The sequence below is a fragment of the Gopherus evgoodei genome, chromosome 3 (genome assembly GCF_007399415.2).
Source record: "Gopherus evgoodei ecotype Sinaloan lineage chromosome 3, rGopEvg1_v1.p, whole genome shotgun sequence".
Taxonomy (NCBI): Eukaryota; Metazoa; Chordata; order Testudines; family Testudinidae; genus Gopherus; species Gopherus evgoodei.
This window is the reverse complement of record NC_044324.1, coordinates 205274779-205288693: the sequence shown is the minus strand read 5'-3', so window position 1 is coordinate 205288693 and position 13915 is coordinate 205274779. Positions and strand designations below refer to the sequence as shown.

The 13915-nt window shown below is 38.3% G+C and overlaps 1 protein-coding gene across 1 annotated transcript in view; it reads right to left on the bottom strand.

Annotated features, from left to right (window-relative positions):
* Positions 1-3662: 3662 nt before the first annotated feature.
* PCSK2 (proprotein convertase subtilisin/kexin type 2) overlaps positions 3663-13915 on the bottom strand; it is a 194845-nt gene continuing 184592 nt past the window's right edge. The window contains exon 12 of the mRNA XM_030557861.1: positions 3663-7069. Coding sequence (XP_030413721.1) covers positions 6583-7069 — 487 coding nt within the window. The 3' untranslated portion in view covers positions 3663-6582. The remainder of the gene's footprint in view (positions 7070-13915) is intronic.

Sequence of the window (13915 nt, the reverse complement as noted above, 5' to 3'; positions counted from 1 at the left end):
GGTGAAAGACTAAGCACTTTAGTTCAGTAACATATTTCAACTATCCCTGTTTATACCCTTTATGTATAAGAGAGCTGAGCAGTCATTTAGTTTTAAATATGTTACCAAACAAAAATATGGCTGAATTTGTCATCAAGATCTTACTATATATCATCTAGGCTACTGAGGATAAAATATGCAACGATACCAAAAGAAAAAAAGGGACAGCTTTAAAAAAGAATGGATCAAGAATCTTAGTTCAGCCTTTACACACAACCCTCCCATTGACTTCAAGGGGGGGGGGCCAGGATTTCACTAGGGTTTTCATTTAATTGTGTTTATTTTTAAACAGTTTGCATCTAATTTTTATGCTTGAATGTCTGTTATTGTCTGGTTTAAAAAATAGCTTCCTTGAACTCTATTTAAAATTGTGCCCACTGCAAAATCCTGTTACTGAGGTCGAGGTCTTTAGTGCATACTGGAATCTCTTCAGAGGACTGCAGACACTTCAAAGATTGTCTGGTTGGGGTATTTTCAGTGTATATTTCATTATTTTTTTCCCTCAAATTTGTTGCATTTTACTGATCCAGACCTAGAAACCCTATACCTGATCCTGCAACATCTTAGTGAGGGGATTGCTCAAGCACATAGGGAGTGAAGGTTTGCAGGACTGTATCCTGTTTTTGACACATAAGAGAAAATACGGTTACAGTATTACACGGTGTGTCAGAAATTGGAATTTCTGTCATGTGGGAAATGCTGATAGTTTGATATTTATTTTCATGTACAGATAAGCCAAAGTATGGAAATTTGTCACAGAGGGAAAGTTCCAAAAATTTTTGATTCTGAAGTATCAAAACACTTTATTTCAGCTCAATTAGACGGTCACCTGCATCACCCTGAGCTGCCACAATGTCTCATGTGAGCAGCAGCTCGGGTGCCTCATGTCTCCGATTCTCCTCTATGGGCCAGGATTGCTGGTTGTACTACAGCTCCCTTGATGCACTACAGTCTTGGGACTCCCATGATGCACAGAAGCAATTCAACCAGAGAGGAGACCATTGTATATCACGGGCAATGTAGTCCAGCCATGGATGCCATAGAAGCTAATGGCTCTTGATGGAAAAAAAAATCAAATTTTTCCATGGGGAACTTTTGATTTTGGGAAAATGTCGTTTTCCATAAAAAAAAAAATCAATAGAAAATTCCCAACCAACTCTAATTACCCAGAACTACAAATTTATCATTAAATGTTAATGATGCTCCCATATGTATATTGCTTTCTTACTATCTCATCCATGTAGGCCAAATCCTGCTCACTTTATTCATGTGAGTAGTCCCAGCAATTTCAATGAGAATAAAATCTTTCACCTCTAGAATCATAAAAATGTGTGCATAAGTTGGGTATTATTTAAGGGCAAAGGCTGTGGTCCAGCAGAGGACTTAAGCAAGTACTTAAGTGCAAGCATGTGAGTAGACCCATGAAAATTAAGCATGTACTTCAATGCTTTGCAGGTGTCGGGCCTAAACTGTGAAGGCCTTAACTCAGTTTTTACTCAGACAAAACATGTATTGAAAGGGCTGAATAAAACCTGTGTAAGGGCTTCAGGATTGATAAGGCCTTTGGGATTTAAAGTAACAAGAACCTCTGGCAAAACTCCTGCTGCAGCATATCAGAATGTTCTGTATTACATAGGGCTTGAGCCTGTGCTCCCTGCAAGCACTGGTAAAACACCTATTGATTAAGAGGTGACAAGAATCAGGCTCATGCCCCTAACCTGCTCCTCCTCATTATATACTGTGGGACAAGAAGAACCATCTGCACACTTTTTCCCTTTGGAGCTTGACGATGCATTTTACTAACTAACCTACATTCATATTGTGCTTTTTATAAAATGGTGTCTTTTTAAAACAGTGATAGGTAATGCACACATTAACAGCATGCAGAGAAGTTGATAAATTAATTGAAGACTGAACAATGAAAAAAATAGTTCTAGACTAAAAGGCCAAGAAGGTGACTAATCAAATTTTACTTCAATCAATCTTACAACAGCAGAAACGCTTCCTTGGGGGGAGGGTGGGGTGTGTGTGAGAGAGAGACTATTACATTCGCAAATCATGTGTGTGTGACTATTACATTCACAAATCATGTTATATTTAAAGGAATTTTTGCTGTTGTCTTCTTGTAATGCTATGGAGTATATGTCATAAGCGCCTTTTCCATAGCAGATTGTTTTGCAGCTTTTTGTAGACAAGGAATCTTTAAATGTAGACAGTGGGCCAGATTCTAGTTACCCTACAAAAGGAGATGGGGCTTCTCCTAGGTAAATGAGTCCAGCTGAGTGCAGTGTGTGCTAGTGAAACATATTTTGACTCAGTATGGGGGAAAGTCTTCCCTGTGCAGAGGCCTAAGCACAAAGTCCATCCACCCACGTAAGTCCTCAAAAATAGGACTCAACTGGATTTAAGTGGTGCTTTCACCATGCACAGGGGTGACTTTCACCCTGTGATTAAAATAAATTTGGTTTTGAGGCCTTCATATATTATACAAACTCCAAATGAAATAAGTTTGTGCCCCCTGTTGTGGGGGAAGCAGTATACTGTATTCAAACAAAACGTAATGCACTTTGGTGTTAAGGGCTGAAGCCTGTGAGAGGCTGAACTCCTTGAACCCCACTGACATTAGCAGAAGCTGAGGCCATGCAGGACTGGGTCCTGAGTTCAGAGGTATGCGTTCCACAGACCTACCAGTCATGCAGTAAAGCGGCCACAAGGGAAGAATGGTATTGTGACCAGCACTGTAGACAGCTGTGTAGAAGAGAAAGCCACAATATGAAAGCCCAGGGCTTGTAACTTGTGCATAAATAGCCAGAATTATGTCTGTTCTTGCTAACAACGATTGTGGAAGGGATATTAAACCTCAGGAGTTAAACCTGTCTCTTTACTGCGAACAAGACCTGTGTTTTACTCTATTCTGCCTCCCATGACAATGGGAATTGAGTAAATGAATTTCCTGGGATCATTCAGCGCTCCAGTCATGTTGGGTGGCTAGACAGCTGGGTTTCTAATAACATGTGATTCCTGTCCTATAGGAATAAATGGGTACTAAAAACAGGAAAACCTCAAGGAAAGACAAAGGTTTCTTGTGGATCAAAATGGCTATTTGCGGTTGTTTTTTGTTGTTTATTCTGCATTCTGAAAAGCTGGATGCCACTTCCACTTTCAATAAAGCTGGATCTAATGAAGGCTGTTTGTTCACAGGACAAGCTGGACTGTGTCTCACAGCACTGTTGGTCATTCAGGCCCTGATGCAGAAAAGCACGTAAGCAGGTGCTTATCTTTAAGCCTTTACTTAACACCCCTTGAAGTCAATGGGACTCAAACACATGCTTACCTTTGACCATGTGCTTAAGCCCTTTCCTGAATTAGGGCCTCAGTTGACAGTGCTTCATTGTATAACACACCTAACAGCTAAAACATTGCTGAACAGCTTTAATTTTATTGTCGTTATGCTGGGATGCCTTTCCTTGATGCAGATAGTTATCTCTTGTGCATTGAACATACCTGAGATGTGATTTACCTTATCAGGCCTCCATTATTAAAAATAGAGCATTTTGAAGTGGTTTCACTGAATACACGTCACATCCCCCATAACTTCTGATAGGCAATGATGATAGGACCTGCCAGTTTACAACATCTCTTTATTTTACTCAGATTATAAAACATCATCACAGGGCTTTATATTTTAACAACATTCACCTGTTTTAAATCAAGAACTGAATTAGTTCCTCTGTTATAAATGCTAATACATTAATTTTATGTTGCATCAGCGATACCATAAAAACTTATTCTAACTGGACATTTTTCAGTGCTTACTCTGATGCAAAAATTCTGAAGAGTCTGAAGTCTAGCTATATATATTTTATATATATATATATTGTATATACACTTGGTTTATATATACGTATATCAAAACTCATAATTTCTGTTAATCACCCCTTACAGTCATCTTGCACTTAATAATTTAAGTCAATATTATGAAAATATGAACACCCATTAAGTTATTTTGCTGCTATATAAGACATTTAATGTTTAAACAGAGAATTGCAAAATTACATGAATGCAATAGGAATTAACGTACACTTTCATTTAAAATTGCCACAAGGATGTTTCTTAATCCAAGAACTTTTTCCATATTTTAGAATACTCTTTAATATGTTTAAATGATCTGTTTATTTAGTAAATACATACACACAAACATGACGCATGTGTATATATATTTATTATGTTCATTATATGTAATATATACAATGTATGCTTGCATATATATTACATACTATATGTATGTTCTATATATCATGTGTGTTTGTGTGTTATCAAATGCATATGTACACATAATAGGGGCAAGTTCTTCCCTCTGATATGCACGTGCAACTTCCATTAACTACTGGGAATCACAGGCCCAATTCTAAACCCATTGAAGACAATGGGCGTCTTCCCAGTTCCAAAGACACCCACCTACTACTTTAAGAATTGGCTCATTGCCTACATGTGTGTATCTGAGGTTAGAAGTGGGCCCGTGGTGTCCTTTGGTTTATTTTAAGACCCCCAGATGAGATATAGTTGATGCTTTCCATCTATTGGAACAAATGAACAACAACATGATTTTAAAAGTCACTCCTATTAGGTGGTATTTTAAAAGTAAAAGCCTGAAGGCCTGTTTCTCCTCCCACTTACACCTAAGTGTGACTCCATTGTCTTCACTGGAGTAACCCCTCAGTAACAATGGTGTAAGGGAATGGAGATCCTATGAACACTTAGGTGCTTAACTTGGCTTATAGTATACATAATGTAAACATAGTTTAAGTAGGTAATTTGTTTGGGATTTGAAAGGAAAAGAAAAAAAATCCTGTTATGGAAGGATAAGAGAAGAATATTCACTTGAGATAATAGAAATATACATTCTGGGGTAAAACTATGCATTTCATAACCTGTTGGTGTCATTTTTAATGATTAGATAAATATGTATTCATTTTAATTGTAGTTTGCAACTGATTAACCCAAGCAGCTCTTGATAACACACATTTTAGATGTATATTCTGCATATTAAAAACGGAAAATAATCAAATTCTGAAACGAATTACTGCCAACATCCTAGGCCCCAGTCCTGCAAACACTTATGCACATGGAGTAGTTATGCTGAAGCCAAAGTAACTATTCATGTACTTAAAGTTAAGCAAGTATACAAGCGTTTGCAGGATTGGGCCTGTACTTACTATTCAGAGATTAACTGAGCTCCTAGTCTTACAAACACTTTTGGGTGTTGTGTTTGCCACTGCGTGTCATCTACATTGAGATCAATGGCAGTAAGATAGATCAGGCTCTGAGAGGTTTAATTTACTTTTTTGAATCAGATGCTAAAAACACTCCTAAGTGTAAGAGTTTGAAGACTAGGTCCTTTAAACAGCAACAATGATTTATGGGATAATTTTTCACAAATTTATTCTTTTTTATTGCTAGTCAAAACTAACTTTGCATTGTGCATATATAAAACAATCTAAGCAGCTTTTCTTCTTAAATAAACTGATACAATTCAAAACTGACAAACTCTACTATTTAAAATAAGAAAATTTGAATTAAAAATTGCTTTTGGACTGAAAGTTCATATGCCAAGTTTCTCCTATAGCAAATTACCAACCCCAGAATATAGGGGTCTGTAATGGAAATGCTGACACAGCCTTATCTTATGCTGCTATAATTTCAGTATAAAGGAGAGCAGATGCACATCGCAGAAGGGTAGCTCTCCATTTTCAATTTCATTCCCAATGTGATGATTTGGCATACATTGATCTGAATTACCAAATTTTAAAAAAATACTTGTGCTTTTAGAACATTTGGACCCTGTTTCCTAATGCACGTCCTTTATCAGACATTTTGTCTCACTTATTACATACAAATGAATCATCTCTAAGTCAAAAAATGTTCTGTGGTGTGTGTAAGTAAAAAGGAAATGGCAATTTCCAAGAGGAGATTACCATCATTCTTCATCTCTAGATTATTTTTTCCTTTTAGGGCCTATGCCCATTCTTACTGAAGCCAATGGGAAAACTCCCATTGAAGTCAATGGCGCAGAATCAGGCTGTTGGTCATTCAAAGGCATCTCTAGCCAACTTGTTACTGTTAACATCTCTATCATTAAAGCTGACCAAATGGGTTCATTACCACCAACTGCCAGTTTTAAAATTTACTCCCTCTTTTTTAAATTTTTAAATACAAACAACATTTACCACAAAAATATGAAGGGAAAAGCCATCACGGTTTTGTTTGCAAGTTATTAACTATTTGTATGACACAAAATCATTTACAGTCACAAACTGTACAGAGTAGTTGATAGGGAACAACATATTTGTGGCTTAGAGTAAAAAAAAGATTGCTTCAGTTGTAATTAAAATAATCATTGACAGGATCTAAGACTTTAAAATCAATAAAGTATGAGAATTTGGCTATGGAGACATTGTAATGTATCTAACACAGAGGTCTGGATAGTAGAAAGGTGAGTAGAATGATCTAGAAAGGAAAGAGAGACCAACATGCAGAACAGTGCTAGTTCTTGCTCAGTATACTCTTCAGACTTCTCTCTACTGCTTCGTCTAATTCTTCTTCCAGCTCTTCCTTCTTGGACATAGCCAATTTGGACTGGTAATCTCTTACTATTTGGTCTATATATGGTGCGCTTTGTGTCCCATGCAGCATCAGTGTCCATTCCTTCAGTACTCCCCTCTGTGGCACACTATCAACAAATCCAACTTCCAGAACCCAAGTGCCTCTGGGGTCTTCTCCCCAAGTGTGTGTTGTCATGAAAGGCCATTTGTCAAAACCCACCTTGGAGTCGTCATCTCTTGGACGTCGGCTCAGTAAAATGGATTTAGTCCCCATAGGTGATGTCATGTTGATGTTGAGGTCCCCTCGCCTAGTAGAGTTCACGGTTATAACTGCTTGCACATGTTCTAGGTAGCGGACAAAGTTTTCTTTCCCCTCACAAGCATCAGTTGTAAGTGTTAGAACCAACTTGCCACTTGATGGTATTTTTCTGAGGGTTTAACAACAATAAAATAGGTTACAATGATATATACAGTGAGGCACACCTTATTTTTCATTAAACATCTACATGTGTTTATACAAACACACAAAAATACTATAATAGAAATTGAAGAACATGAATGAGCAATGAGAACGGAACTCCTTAGACAAGTAGGAGTTGGAGGTTGTGCCATACTTGATTTGAAGACTACAGTAAGTGCTCAAGGATGACCTATTGCCTCAACAAGTTAACTATCACTTCATATGGGTCACCATTGTCATCTTCATATTTACTCATCACCATAAAACTGACTCCGGATTAAATACCATTATGAAACTCTTCAGTCATCTACATAATGAAGTGGAAAGCAAGCCAAATCCAGAGATTTAAAGTGACCATGGGCACCAAATCCAGATGGTACTTATTTAAATATTTGCTAAAATCATTATTTTTTATATTATGTTACCTGTTCATTCCCATAGCCTCCTAATATTAAAGTATGTAACCATTTCCTTCTTAACTCAAAGCAATTTATTGAAAGGCAATAAAGGAGCCAAATCTAGATCAATAGGACTCAAGCTTTATCGATACAATATTGGCATTTTAAGGAGTAAGTCAGCACCTGATTTGAAAGTAGTTTACAAAACAGACACAGAAAGAAGGAACACGTTAAGGAATTACACACTGAGAATTAAGAAATAGCAAAGTCTATTAAAAATTATACACGGCTTTTTTTGCTTACTAGTATTTCTGGTTCTGGTTTAATTATAGGTTATATTCTCTAGAAAAACTGAGAGCAGCTGGTCTTGTGAGACAGCTACTATTAAAAGATGTCAGAAAGCATTTCTGGCTAGAATGACAGGAGGCCATTTCAGAACCATCAGATTCAAATCTGTATCCTTGCCCTAATCTGCACTCAAACCCAAACCATGAGCCCTATCCCTAGTTTAGTCTGGATTATAACACACTTTTGTTTGCTCATTTATACTAAAAAATTGCTATAGTTGACATTTTAAACACACACACACACACACACACACACACACACACACACACACACACACACACACACACACACACACAGAGCTATTTTGCCACATTCTCAATATGTCAAATCTTGAGGCCTTCCTTCCTTAGTTATTATAACTCAGTTCTTATGTAGAGAAATTTCCAGTGAACTCAACAAAAATTGCCTGAATACTGTTGAAATAAAAACTAGGGACAAAATTTATGGCCAGCCTCTGCATGAGTGCAATTTACACTCTATGGTTGAAATCTTAGCCCCACTTAAGTCAATGGGAGTTTTGCCATTGACTTTGGAGGAGCTTGGATTTCACATTTTGTGCCCGCAATTACACTCTTCGTGCTTGTGTGAGCAAAGCAATTGTTCCCCAATTTTCAACCCAAAGGGCAGAGTTTTGGTGCACTCCTTTCAGGTGCTAGCCAATGGAGAGTGGTAGCAGTGAGCTCACTCCCCAGGTATGCCTGAGAATGCTGGGAGACGCTGTACCTGAGAATGCGACAATACCAGGGAGGATTTATGTTGGTGCAGCGTGGCTCCACACTGCCATTAGCACATACCCAATAGGCACTCTTGGGCCCTGAAAAATTATCTCAGGAATTGCCTCACAAATCATACTAACTACAGAGGTGGTGTAAAAAACCTGTGAATGCCTTGAATGCCTTTAACAGCAACATGCAATGAACAACGTAAAATGTTGCTTCTGAGTGAGTGAAGCAGCTGAAAGATATAGGAATTACTTCCGTCATTACAAAAATCCTTTAAATGTAATTATCAAACTCTGTTTGCCTTCTGACCTGCCCAAAAATTCTTCTCAATGGCTAACTTCCATGCCCCCACCCCCATTATGCAATTGTTCATAATTCTATAGTGTTGCATGTGTCACTCTTTTAAAAAGTGCAGCATTGGTCATGTTGGGATGAAGAAACAGAATTTCCCTTTTAAAAGTAACGTTTGCAATCAGAAAAATAAGGTTGACATTTTACTAAGTGCTATTGTGATACAGTGGGACTCAAAAGGAGCCTTTATAAGGGTTATTTTTATATGTTCAAAAAATTAATTTTTCAAAATGCATAACAACAGGGTGAAATGCCACTCGGCAGGAACTCATGTCCATAGGAAAAGTGGCACTTAACATGGACTTTGAAAAGTTTTATTTTGTAAAGTGGGCTTAGCTTTTAAATGTTGAAATTAATGATTTTTCCCTTGGCAGCAAGAGCAACTCCAATGATAAGGTTGTTGACACTTAGCAACCATTGACTCTTTGCAAGAGGAAGCTGCATTTCTGTCCATTATCAAATGACATAATAGTTAAACTCTGGTGTCTTGGAATCTTTCACTGCAATACACCATAGAGATCAAAATGTCTAAAGCATCATTAACTAGTTTAGAGTCTGTATAGCCTGTGGCTTCAGTGAGACCTCCTATCTCCTTGATCTCTTCAGACCTCGTAGGTTAAGCAGGCTTGGGTTTGAGCAATATTTGGTTGGTAAATGTCCCCAAAATACTTTAGGGTTGAAGGAAGTGGGTGTTAATGAGTCAGCAGCTGGCACTCTTACCATTGAGTCTGCACTGAATGCATGTTCCAGTCTGATGTTAGAGGTGCTGTCTTCCCCAGATGAGATGTAAAACTGAGGCTTAGACTACCTGTAGTGATTAAAGCTCCCATGGCATTTTTTTCCCAGGAGTGAGATTGCTAACTCAGCTGTTTTAAGAGTATGTGAAGTTTGTAAAGTGCTTTGGGATTCTTTAAGAGGAAAGGCACTGTTGTACATGTAAGATATTGTTATTAATTACTGATTATTAACGAAATTAATTCAGATTAAGAGGGGGCAACCTGGGAAGAAGCATCATTCAGTGTTCTCCCTTTAACTTCCATGCACTTTCCAAACCTAAGGTGGTTTTTGTTAAAGCTTTCTGAAATGTACATGAAAATGTGACCTTTTCTTTATTTTAATAATTTAGAATAAAGTTTATTAAAACATCTTAAAATCCAGAACAGTATCCAAATGGGGATTTTTTTTTGTTTTTTTTTTTTTAAGATAAATAGGCTCTGTACCAGCCTAGGTTTTTTAGTATAGTAAAGTAAGAAGGAGGTAAATTATTACAAGATCACTGTCATGCTGTTTAATAATGTTTTTATTTTGAATGTATTATTTTGATGAGAAATGGGTACAAACTGCTACACCTTTAACTATCACTCTTTCCCAATAATAACAAAATAGCACAATTCTTCTACGAGCAGTAAAGAAAGCATTTCACAAAGGTGTGGCCATAAGCCTGTCTCCTCTCAAAAGTGACAGTGTTGATCATGAAGTAAATCCTGAGTCTTATGCTATAATGATGATATTACATAGCTCTCATCATAGATCTCAAGGTGCTTTACAAAGGAAGTCAGGATCATAATGCCCATTTTATAGATAGGGAGACTGAGGCACAAAGTAGCAAAGTAATTTGTCTACGGTAATCTAGCAGACTAGTAGTAGAGCTGGGACTAAAACCCATCTCTCCTGAGGCCCCGGCAACTGCACTATCCACTAGGCCACTCTGCCTTTCATAGAGCATTACTAATGGCTTTGGGCCAGATTCTGTTCCCCTTAAATGCATGGAGTAGTACCTTACCGGGACTACCTGAGGAATAAGTAAATACTCAGTGTGTATAAAGGGAGCAGAATCTTGACCATTGTACATATAGTGACAAAGTTCCTCCTCTACCTTGGTGGGTCCTGTGCTTATTGGCAGATTTGCTTGCCTCACAGATTCACCCTGTTGATCGGGAAACAGACCAGAGACCTTCCCCTCTGGTAGAAGCCACAGTCCAAGTCAATTCCTCCTGTGTTTGATCAGGAGTTGGGAGGTCTAGGGGGAACCTGGGCCTGCCCTCTACTCCGGGGTCCAGCCCAGGGCCCTGTGGACTGCAACTGTCTAAAGTGCCTCCTGGTACAGTTGCGTGACAGCTACAACTCCCTGGGCTACTTCCCCATTGCCTCCTCCAAACACCTTCTTTATCCTCACCACTGGACCTTCCTCCTGATGTTGGATAACACTTGTATTTCTCAGTCCTCCAGCAGTATGCCTAGTCACTCTCAGCTTCTTGCACGCCTCTTGCTCTCAGTTCCTTACACCCACTTCCTCTCCCCTGGCTCCCTTTGGCCTGACTGGAGTTAGCCCATTTATAGCATCAGATGGGCCTTAATTAGAGTCAGGTGCTTAACAGCCTCACCTGACTCTCAGCAGGTTAATTGGAGTCAAGTGTTCTCATTAGCCTGGAGCAGCCCCTGCTCTAATCACTCAGGGAACAGAAAACTGCTTATCCAATGGCCAGTATATCTCCCTTCTACTACTCTGCTGTTCCCAACTGGCTGGGTCTATCACAATATTAATAATATAAAATGTTTGAAATAAAGGTATAATGCTATGAAGATTTTATCTTCCAAATCTGATTTGCTACACTGCATGCATCAGCTGTAGATGGGGAGGGAGGCTGATTTAAGTCTCTTAGATGTGAAATATGTTATTATGCCAGTAAAACTTGAAAAAACGTTCTTTGAACAGTTATAAATCAGCAATGATGCAGATCAAATTAATCAAGCTCAGGACACTTGGCTAGAAGTCGACACAACCTCCAATGGTGTGGTGTCATTATTGAGGTCTTGTTGGCATCCATATTTCCTCCATTTTGAAGCCTAGAGAATCTCAAACTTTAAATATTGATGTCTTTTCGTCACATCACACACAATAGGCTGTAGATTCTTCCCTAGCTTGTTTCTGCTAATCAGCAGTGTTGCTATGGCACACTCCGGTCTATCCTGTGCTCACCAACCTAAATATAGAAAACATTACGGCAGCAATGCCCAACTACAAAAATAAAACAATTATCCATGGCTGAAGCAAAATGTCAGTTACACTTCTCATTATCCAAGCAGAATCGCTGGAGATGGGCTGGATCCTCTTCATATGGGTTTTGATTTTATTTTAAAACCCAAAGTATAAAGATGTTGCAAATCATGAATTTTATTATCCACACAAGAGACATGTCGGATGTGTGGCATCAACACTGTATTATTAGACATTTACATAAAACACAAATATTTTAGATGAATCACATGTACGCTAGTATTTTCTGGCTTGAGTCCGTAACAGATTAGAGAGAGATTTTCAAACACAGTTTCAAGTAAGGTGCCTGACTGTCATTGAAATGGCCTATCATTTGTGCCTTTGAAACCTCCCCTTTAGAAAGCTAGATCTTGGAATTTGTCCGAGCAGTGCTAGGCATAGCTCAGGAGGATGTGAAAAGGTGGCTTCAAGACACTTTTTGGGCCTCCCCTCCAGTTTCTGGGGCTGTTTGGCAAGTTGAGCAGCCATGAAAGGAACGTCTACACTGCAATAAAAGACCTGTGGCATGGCTGCGGTTGGCCCAGGTCAGCTGACTTGGACAGTCCGGGATCAGCTGTGGGGCTATACTATTGCAGTGTAGACGCCCGGACTCTGAGACCCTATGGCGTGGGGAGGGTCTCACAGCCCCAGCCCAAACGTCTCCACAGCAGTTTTTAGTCTGGCAGACCCAGCCCAAGTCAGCTGACCCGGGCTTTGAGACTTGGAGCAATGGGTTTTTTATCACAGCGTAGATAAGGCTTTCTTGTACCTGGGAATCCCTGGAAAGCAAATACATTCCAGCCATATCCTTTGTTCCCTAGATACCTCCACTGGGGCAAAGCACCTCTTTAAAAATACTTTAGCAGTAAAGAGCACCAACTTTCATTTATTTTGCCATCCCATCATGTCTTTCAGTTGAGGATCCTTTTTGATGGGGTGACATTAATCACTGCAAAACAACTGCATACTTCTATCTAATACATTTCAGTAGTGGTAATGTGACTGGGAAATTAAGAAAGGAGGAGACTATTAGGTACAGTACTAAGCAATTTTTTGCTGAATATGCTCACAAGATGTCTCTACAATTTTAACTTTTGGACACAGCCAGACGTAACGGACTAACCTCTTTCATTTACCCCAGAATAATCCCCATTTACTTTAAGGGTGCTGCATTAAAGTGATAGAGGCAGTGCCAGTCAGAAATTTTTCAACACATTGTTTTTTTAATTAAAAAATGCTGAGTTATCAAAATCCAAACTTTTCATGAAAAAGGGTTGCAATTGACAGATTTTCCCATGCAAAAAAAGTCAGAAAAAAGTTATTAAATGGAAAATTTCGTTTTCCAGTTTGAAACAAATTTTTGTTTAGAAATTGAAGCTAATACAACTGAAAAAGGTTAAAAAGAAAAGAATGATGAAATCAAAACAAAACATTTTGAAATTATCACAACAAAACATTTCAATTGATCCAAAATGGAAAATAAAAGGGTTTTCAGTATGCAAATATTGTTGATGATTTGATTTTTCATCCTGCCCAGCTCTACTTGAGGGGAGATTTTGGCCCAATTTGTCTTTATAAACATAATCATTCTGCATTTTAGTTATTCGGTCAAATGTGAATCATCCCTTGGCTTTGGTTTTGCAGAAACAAAATTTAACGGATGAGATTTTGCAAAACCAACTTACAGTCTTCCTGGCCTATCTTAGCTCTGTGCCATGGTGGTACATTGCTTTCTTCTCTTTTTCCTATAAATAATAATGCCTTTAAACAATGGCACTGAAAAGCCAAATTGAAAATGTTATAGGCATAAATTGGCCATCATTAGATTAGTATTTCAAATAATTAAATTGAACTTTAGCTGTTGTAGTCAATTAGTATTAATTGACTCACTTGTTGACTCATTCTACTTTGCACACAAAAGTAATCAGAAAATAATTTGCCTACCTAGCTGGCAATTA